The 9564-nt window shown below is 33.2% G+C and overlaps 1 protein-coding gene across 1 annotated transcript; it reads right to left on the bottom strand.

The window, feature by feature from the left end:
- Nucleotides 1-2030: 2030 nt before the first annotated feature.
- On the bottom strand, nucleotides 2031-9269 carry LOC110941698 (pyruvate decarboxylase 2). The gene is made up of 6 exons (XM_022183358.2): nucleotides 8708-9269; nucleotides 8419-8582; nucleotides 3306-3956; nucleotides 2762-2879; nucleotides 2504-2692; nucleotides 2031-2303 (listed from the first exon to the last, which is right to left on the bottom strand). Exons 1-6 carry the CDS (start codon nucleotides 9230-9232, stop codon nucleotides 2133-2135), a joined length of 1818 nt encoding a protein of 605 aa, XP_022039050.1. The 5' UTR covers nucleotides 9233-9269; the 3' UTR covers nucleotides 2031-2132.
- Nucleotides 9270-9564: the final 295 nt, after the last annotated feature.

Raw genomic sequence — 9564 nt, 5'->3', positions numbered from 1 at the left:
CAGTTCGGTTCGGTTTTTTTCGATTATTGAAAATGGTTATCCAAAAACTGAACTGAAATTTTCGGTTATTAAAAATCTGAAAACCAAACCGTTGGTTTTTGTTTTGGTTCGATTTTGTCGGTTATTTTGGTTACGGTTCCATTATTTCGGTTTTCTGCTCACCCCTAGTAGTAGTTTGCTGTTTAATACGAAATTAATGGTTGTGGTTTTCAAATCTGATGATAATTGGTGGTGGTTTTTCTAACCTGAGCAAATGATGTATAGGGTAGAAGCGAGTCTTTTAGCACACGAATGTTGGTCGTTTTTCCAATGACGGATAGCGTGGTGTTGTTTAAGTTTTCCGACATTTCAAGTCTGACCATTATGCATCTCACCGTTTTCCCCCACATTGATCCACCGGTGTTTTCATATCTAAAGGTTGCGATATTCCTACCACCTTAGATTTCCGGCAGTACATGTATTGATGTTGGAGAATGAGCTAACAAGTTTAAGGAAGAGAGAGGGAGAGAGAGAGAGGGAGACAAGATGTTGTTGGGATCTGTTGAGGGTGAGATTGGGGGTTTTGTTTTTGTATTTCTTGTTATTGAAATTACACAAGAATTACATCTCGTCTGTTGATGGTTAGGGTGAGATTGGGGGTGGGTTAGTGATGAAGATGCTGATAGTGGGGGCCACTTAATTAATTAAATAAATAAATAATATATTTCTTTTAATGTTTTAAGTTATTATATTTAATAGTAAGGGTAGTTTTGTCATTCCATACCCATTGAGAAAATTAACCTCTATCCACTTCAGGGATTATCCGAGTAACAACTGAACAAACCACATGGAGCATACATGTAATTTTAAAAAGATAAGAACTAAAGGTGAAATTTACCAACCACAAAGACTATCTACCAAGTTTACTCTAATCATTAATACTATAAAGTTAGGGTTATTTTAGTCATTTAGCCATTTCCTATTAAATATTATTTCTACAAAGTTTTTTAAACTAAAATAACTTTTATATACTTCATTATTTTTTGAAAAAAAAAATTATTTACCATAAAATCAAGTATTTTTTTATCTTTAACATGAGCACCATGTTGCTATACTTTTTTTATTTATGAAAGTGACTTTTAAAAAAGTTATAAAAATGTGTTTTATAGTTTTGCTAGTTATGTAGTTGTAATGTGCTAATATGAAAAATGTATTGTGTTGATTTTAAATCTTTACTTAAGTTTTTATTTAGTTGTGTAATTCTTATTTGTTGCTATTTTTTCCTATTGTGTTACTGTTGGGAGCCTATTTGGAATAAACTTTTTCTACTAGTTATGTAATAGTATGTACTATTTACAAAATTAAAACAAAAACATGAAATTGTGCTAGTATGTAACAGTATGTGTTGTTTATAAAATTAAAAAAAAATGAAATCCTATTAGTTATATAATAGTATCTATGGTTTATAAAATTAAAAAAAAATGAAATTGTACTGATTACGGTGTTGATTACAGTATTATGCTGATTACGAGGGATGTGCTGACGGTGGTGGTGTTGGATGTTATTGTCGGATGTGTTGACGGTGGTGTTAGCGTGTTGATTAAGGTGCTGATGTTGATGATGTGATGATTACGATACTGCCGATGATGCTGAATACAGTGTTGTTGATGCTAGTGTTGTTGATGCTGATGAAGAATAGATTAGGATTTGAATTAATTTTGCATGAATTTAAGGATACTTTAATTATTGTTTTTAATTAGATATAAATAAAAGGGTATAAAAAGTCTAAAATACCTTTAAATCAATTTTTTAGTTGAGGTCACGTGTCATTAAACTGTTGGTTCTTACAGTTTGTACAAATATACCTGTTTGTATATGATCTATACCTACATTAACTTTCTAAAATTTCAAACGCCTTAGAAAACACTTCAATACAATAGATAAAGGATGGGGTGAGGGTTAGGTCTAATTGGCAAAACCATTTGAGTTAAGATGTTGCTTCCATTGAGGTCAAGGGTTCGTGATGTAATTTAAATTGTTAAACAAAAATAGATAAAAGATGCTTGTAATAACCACAACAATACAAATGTACCATTATTTGAATTCCAATAGTAGAATAACAAAGGAGTAAAGCGGGTAAAACCCAATAAATTTTACTGAGGGTTTGGAGAACGGCTGTTAGCAGCTGAAACTCTTGAACCCCACAAAAGCAATTCTTTGCTAGTATCATCCTTGTGAGTCATCACTTCAATGAAGCACAAGCAATCCTCTTTAGCTCCCGTTGCAGTCTCTATTGCTTCTATTAGATCTTCTTCACAAAACACCTTCAGATTTCAACAAAGTTAATTGTGAACAATCATCCAAGGTGACAAAGTTAATAAACATGTTCTATATATAACGGTCTAAATTGTTTCATTTTCTTTCAAGTTTAAGTTTTATATATTTATCTAATTGATCAGGTAGATCTAAAACATAATCTAAGTCAACTTGTTTATAACTAAACGAATCTAAATAACGATCTTACCTTTGTAGTCCAGCACTTGCCCTCACCATTGTGGATTGCATCAACCAATCCAGTGTAGTTCCAATTCTTGATCACATTGTAAGGCCCATCATGGATTTCTACTTCAATGGTGTAACCACCATTGTTTATCAGGAAGATGATGGATTTATGCCCGCATCGCAGCATTGTGGACACATCTTGAGCTGTAACCTAATAAAAACAAATCGATTAAAAAAATTGATTAGATCATCAATGAGATTAAGATTAAGTTGTATATACTTGAAAGCTGCCATCGCCGATGCAAGCTATCACTCTCTTATTAGTGGCTGCCTGTGCATAGCCAAGAGTAGCACCAACAGACCATCCAATCGTTCCATATTGCATTTGGAATTCATACCTACAAGGCCGATTTTTAATAATCAAAATGCAATGATAAAAAAATGTGCCCAGGCTCGGCTCAAGCACTGTGTCTAAAGCTCGAGCTCAGTTCATGAGTAGTTGTTTAAGCTCGAGATCGGCTTGGGCTCTGCGCATTTATTATTTATTAATTAATTTATATACATATTTATAATTATATTTTTTAGATATAACATAATATATATTATTTATTTATTTTTATCATAGTTTTATATATCATAACAATTATATAAATATATTTTTAACATATTCGTTGAGCTCAAGCCCGAGCTCGGGCTTATTAAACGAGCTTATTTTAGGCTTGTGCCCATTTAACCTCGGCTTGATTCTAGCTTTTAGTGAGCTAATCTCGAGCTAGCTCAAGAACGACATGGCTTGTTTATAACTGGCCCTATTTGATGCTTACCCACATCCTTGTGGCAGTTTTAGTTTCTGGCAATTGAACCAGGAATCTCCTGTTTCAGCAATTATAGTTGTGTCACCAGACAACATCTTTTGTATGTGTTCAAATAGAACATTGACCCTTAATGGCTCCCTAGGAGCACCTTTCTGAGGACGCCCTTGAGGGATAAAAATCCTATGATAGTTTTCGTATGCAGTCGTGTTTTTCTTAATCCGTTTGGCTAGAGCTTGCAAGAAATCCTTCATAGCAACACAACCAAAAGCAGGCCCGTTTCCGACTATGACCCGGTTGGGGTGAACAATCAGTGCTTTCTCTTTTATAAGAAGGAGAGAGTAACCTACAGAGCTGTAATCATTGAATACAGGGCCAACAAAGATGTAAGCATCAGCCGATTCAACAATTTCTGCACAGTATGATGTGCTTACAGCTCCCCAATATGTCCCAATGAAATGAGAATGGTGCTCTGGAACTAGTCCTTTTCCTGCTGGCGTTACCGCAAGGGCATAGCCAGAAGCGTCTGCCAATTCAACAAATGCCTGGCACGCCTGTGAAACGCGTAGTTTAGGTCCACCTACCATTACAGGCTTTACTGCTCTGTTCAAGAAGTCTGCTGCAGCTTCAACTGCCGCTTCCAAACCCATCTTATTACTCATCCTACAGGTACACCATTAAAAAACCTTCATAAGCTCAAAGTACGTACATAATTCAACTACTGTGACGCGAATAATATTGCATTTTTTCATGTGTTTTCTCTCATCCCAGATCCATATCTAATTCATCTCCTCCATTTTAACACTCGCAAACCCTAGATCTCTCTCTAATGTTGCAACGATTGAAGGTTAGAACTATTTTCGAATCGTATATTATTATTTTGTATTTTCGTTGTTTGATTGACCATTTTCATGTTTATCATTTATCTAATTACCCATTTTAGTTTTTTCAGGAATTATCTCATGTTGATTGTTTTTGTGTATTTTCATATTGTCGTTGTTTGATTTCGCCATGCTCAAATACGAGCATAATGGATTCATGAGGTTTTAATTGACACCAACAATAAAGGTTCGTACTTTCTTTGTAATTAATTTCTCATAGTATTAATCTATTGTTGCTTTTTAGGCATTTCTTATGTAGGAATTGAAATCTAGGCATTATGGAATCATGGATTACTTGGGTTCTAAATGATATCAGCATTAGAGGTTTGTACTTTATTAGCAATTTATTATCTTAAAGACCTGTTTATTTTTTTATTTGTAGTTTTGATTACTTGATTTTGCAATTTCATCTTCACCACTAAAGTGTTGACCATCAATTGCAGAGATCTATCAAGCCGTTGAACTTAGTTGAAGATGTTTCTAACCAGGTAAATGTATTTTATTACACATTTGTTTTTTTATCCATTCTCGCGAGTGAAATTTTTTGTATTTTTTCAATAGGGAAACGATTGTTGTTTGTAATGAAGAAGGCGTCGTGTTTGACTTGCCTTAAAATCAATATGTCTTGTATTTCCATCTGTATCGAATCGCTGTTTTCAAGTTGATGCTCATGTTTATGTAGGACCGAGTATAATAGGGGTGTCAATATCTTCACTGTAGAAGTAGGTTGTTTGAGGTTGAATATGCTATAAGGCCATCAAGGGGAATCTCTTTATGGTTGTTGTTTGTTTGTGCGTTAATTTGATATTATGAATTCCGTGAAATGACTTCTATGTATGTGTATGGTTGTTAATTATGGTTATTCAGACGCAGACGATAGTATCCTCTAAATCCTCAAAAAGGTACGTAATAGTTTTTTTTTATTTTCTATGATTAAACTTTCTATTGATGTTAACGTTGTTTGATCGATAACTGAAACACTCTTAGATTGCATTTATGTAACTGAAATAATTGCATATGCTTATGATTAAGTTCATTTTGATGATTTGTACTTGATATTGAAACTATTTTTTCCTTTATTTGTTGAATCTGGGCATGTTTGGCTAAACTTATTTAAGTTAAAAATGACTTTTGGGAAAAGGACTTATTGACTTATGACTTTTTGAAAAAGAAGTTTAAAAAAAAAGTGTTTGGATAAGCTTATGGGGTGAGAAAAGCCAATAAGTCGATAAGTTGTTTTTTAAAAAGTGTTTGGTTTAGCTTATTGATGTAAAATGACTAAAAGCTAATAAGTCAATAAGTCAGTTCAAAAAGTCACAACATTTTAACTTTTCAAAAATGACTTTTTGATGACTTTTTATTCTTCTCAAAAAGTCATTTTGAAAAGGACTTTTGCATTTGCCAAACACTAAAACTCCTTATTGGCTTTTTGATTAAGTCAATAAATTAATAAGTTGGTTGGAAAAGCTTAGCCAAACATGCTCTCTGTCTATACAGATTGCCTTTATTATTTTATGAAATTAAATCCGTCAATTGGGATCACATTATACGTTTTGGCTCTTTGACTTCGCTCATTTTACTAAATATTTTTAAGGAAAAAAGTAAAGAATAGTCATTTCTCAGTCCATTGACTCATTTGATTAACCTAAAATTCAAATTTTGAATGTTCTAGGCATTAAAAAGGATGAAAGTAATGTTTTTACTCACTCTGATGTTAACAAGTATATGGTTTTTTGTGTCTTTTGTTGTTTTTTGTTCTTCTATTTAAAGACTTTGTTTTAGTTTACAGGTCATGGACGCGCGGATCCTATGACCTGGTTTGTGACCCACGTTCTAACTTGAAAACCAAAAAAACACGATTCTTATCGCTTTGGTGTTCACTATCCCATTCACAGGTTCTTTTTTCCAATCGCCTCCTGATGTATTGCAAACTACTTTTAGCACATCACCTCCAAACCAGGTTCCTTGTTTATCGATTTCTAAACTGATTATGGTCAGTGCTTACTGGTTTTGTTTGGGTTCTATTCTCGATTTTAAATCCGTCAATTAATGGAGTCCTAGTTGTTCTATCGGTTCTATTTTCCTTTAAGGATTATTATTATTATTATTATTATTATTATTATTATTATTATTATTATTATTATTATTATTTTGTGTGTCTGTTGGGTGGGGTGTGGGGGGGGGGGGGGGGTTGATTTTGTTCTTTTTCACTATTATTGTTGAATAAACCTTTAGTTTGATGAACTATTTTTTTTTTTTTTTTTTTTTGTAGTTAGGAACTGATTTTTGATGTATCATTTCACCAAGGTAAGTGTCAACTTTACTATTCAAGCTACAATGTTTAAGATTTACTAGGTTCGTAGGGATTAAAGTGTTTGTTTTGATGACCACATCTAAAACAGAGAGCCACAAAAGGTGAATACTTAGGAGGTAAGTTTTAGTTTACATTTAACCTAGAGAACGTATGACAATGCATATGTTGAGATTTGGTTTTAAATAAAAAACTAGGGGACACAACTGAATAATGTCTATTACTATGACCACGGGCTATCCACACTTCAAGCATGAAATTTAAGTTAACTAATGATATCCATTGTTTGAAATTTTGAAAAAATGAACACTTGTCTGTCAGTTCATAACTATTGATATTAATGACATTGCTAATTTCTCCCAAAAATTTAGCTTTGTAATTTTGAGATATTGATACAAGCAGTAGCATGTTAAAACTTGATTATGTGGATTGTGAAAAATGAGCTTTCTTTAACATCTTTTCTTTTAAGAAAGAATAGCAACAAATTGTCCATTTGGCAAATGTTCTTTTAATCCATTAGGCTGATCTCATGAGTGGTGACTATATATGGCCAAGCTACGAACAATGGAACTGGTTCTCGGCTATATGAAAGTCGCATGTATATGTATACGAAAGTTGCACGTTGTATATATGAAAGTCGCATGTATATTAATGAAATCACATGTATGTATACATGAAAATCGCATGTGTATATATATATATATAGGGGATGGTTCAAATGAAAACCACTTTTATTGTGAAAACTCGAAAACTAACTAAAAAAAACCTAAAAAACACAAAAAAAAAAATTTTCAATTTTTTTTTATAAAAATCACTAGTTTTTATATATAAAAAAAACTTTTTTTCAAAAAAAAAAAAATAAGAATTTTTTTGTGTAGTGCACATGTGTAATAATACACATGTGTAGTACACATACATATGTGCAGTATTACACATGTGCACTACACAAAAAAATTTTTTTTTTTTTTTTTTTGAAAATTTTTTTTTATATTAAAAAACCTGCGAAATTTTGATTGCAAAAATAAAATTAAAAAAAAAATTTTTTTGTATGTTTTTTTGGCTTTTTTTAATTAGTTTTCGAGTTTTCACAATAACTAATGGTTTTCATTTGAACCTTCCCCTATATATATATATATATGAGAATGATCCGTTAGAAACCACCCATTTATTGCGAGAACCGCGAGAACTAATGTGAACACAATCAAAAATACCTAAAAATAGTTAAAAAAACACATATTTTTTTTAATATTTTTTTATCAAAAAATCGCTACTTTTAGTAGCCAATTTTTTTTAAGTAGCGATTTTAATGTAAAAAATATTAAAAAAAAAATTTGTGTGTGTATTTTTGATTTTTTTTTTATTTTTTTAGGTTTTTGGGGTTTAGTTTTTAGCATTTTAGCTGGGGGTGGGGGTGTTTAGGTTTTTTTTGTTTGGGGAGGGGGGTGGGGGTTTAGGTTTTTTTTGGGGGTGGGGGTAGGTTTTTTTAGGTTTTTTTAGCTATTTTTGGTTGTGTTCACATTGGTTCTCGCGGTTCTCGCATGAACCTTACCCTATATATATATATATGAAAGTCGCACATTATAGATATGAAAGTCGCATGTATATATAGAAATGAAAGTCGCACGTTATAAACCAAATTTCACATGTTTATACTGAATTGTGTACGCATCGTACGTTAAGCAATTTTGTACGTTAACTAGCCTCTATATATATACACACACTTCATAGTATTTTCATTTGTTAAACCGCGTATAGATGCGGGCGATAGCCTAGTACTATATATAATAACTTACTAAAAAATGGAGGCCCTTATTTTTTAATTTTTTGATGACCCTAGGTCCATGCCTAAAGTGGAAAGCCTAACGGTCAGGCCATGCCTGAAGTCAGAACCAACTACACATAAAAAAATTCAAATAATATTTGTAGGACTTACTTGGGTGCTAACAAAAATGGAACCGGTTCTCGGCTAAACGTAGGATGAGGAATTGCTGGCAGATTACAGCTTATGCTGACGTAAACAGGCTTGCTCTCTTTCAGAGCAGTCAAGATCGCAGTGTCGATCTGCTCATGGGCATCATCCAAGTTATTCACCACAACCTACATTAAAAACTAACTAGTTAAGCTCATATATGTATTGTAATTTCTCAGTAAAATTTACTACAAATGAAATAAGTGTTTTATACTTCAAATTACCATCACATGTTGGCTTACAACATTTGTACCTGATAACAAGTGACTGTCTGAAAGCAACGTAGCTCCTGGCTGAAATCCGGCAATCCGATAGTATGATGAAGAATTCTGTTGGTGCCGTAATCATTAGAATTCGGTCCACCAACGATACATATCAAAGGAAGATTCTCACTGTACGCACCAGCTATGGCATTGAGTACGCTAAGTCCACCGACGGTGAAGGTGACCACACATGCACCAACGCCGCAGGACCTAGCATACCCATCGGCAGCATATCCTGCATTCAGCTCGTTGCAACAGCCAACGAGGTTGAGGCCGGGCTCAGCAATGAGGTGATCCAACAAAGTTAAATTAAAGTCACCTGGTACAGAAAAAACGTCAGAGACACCGATCTGCACCAGGCGACGAGCTAGGTGGCGGCCTAGCGTGGCCTCGGCAGCCGGGTTGAACGGTACAGCGAATGACTGTACACAACAAGCAGTGTCAGTTTTGGGAGGGCAGATGACATTGCCATTGGAAGTAGCAATAACTTCTGAAGCATCAATATTGGTATCCATAGTTTTGATAGATTTTGTTTTTTGTGTGTGGGAAATTGAGGAAGCATTGAAGACTATTTATAGGGTGTGCGTGAGAGAGGAAATACAATCACTCGTTGAAAAATTTACAGATATAATAATAATAATAATAATAATAATAATAATAATAATAATAATAATAATAATAATAATAATAATAATAACAATAATAACAACTAGCGGAATTCTTCCGTGTATTGCAGCTAGAATTAGTCAGTATCAGTTCGATTTATTGTAGTATCGGTACACCGGCAGTCTTTGTAACAACCGTTGTACATCAATGAAAGACCATAAAAGCAAAAATTGGTAACTGT

This window comes from Helianthus annuus, chromosome 5, assembly GCF_002127325.2.
Source record: "Helianthus annuus cultivar XRQ/B chromosome 5, HanXRQr2.0-SUNRISE, whole genome shotgun sequence".
In the NCBI taxonomy this organism is placed as follows: domain Eukaryota; kingdom Viridiplantae; phylum Streptophyta; class Magnoliopsida; order Asterales; family Asteraceae; genus Helianthus; species Helianthus annuus.
The sequence above is the reverse complement of the archived record's forward strand: the minus strand, read 5'-3'. Positions and strand labels throughout refer to the sequence as shown.

Bases quoted from the DNA above. Each gene is read 5' to 3' on its own strand.
- LOC110941698 (XM_022183358.2), bottom strand. From the start codon at position 9,232: ATGGATACCAATATTGATGCTTCAGAAGTTATTGCTACTTCCAATGGC. The intron at 2,880-3,305 runs GTAAGCATCAAA...TCGGCCTTGTAG, and splicing joins AAACTGCCACAAGGATGTGG to GTATGAATTCCAAATGCAAT. The intron at 2,693-2,761 runs GTATATACAACT...TGTTTTTATTAG, and splicing joins TCGGCGATGGCAGCTTTCAA to GTTACAGCTCAAGATGTGTC.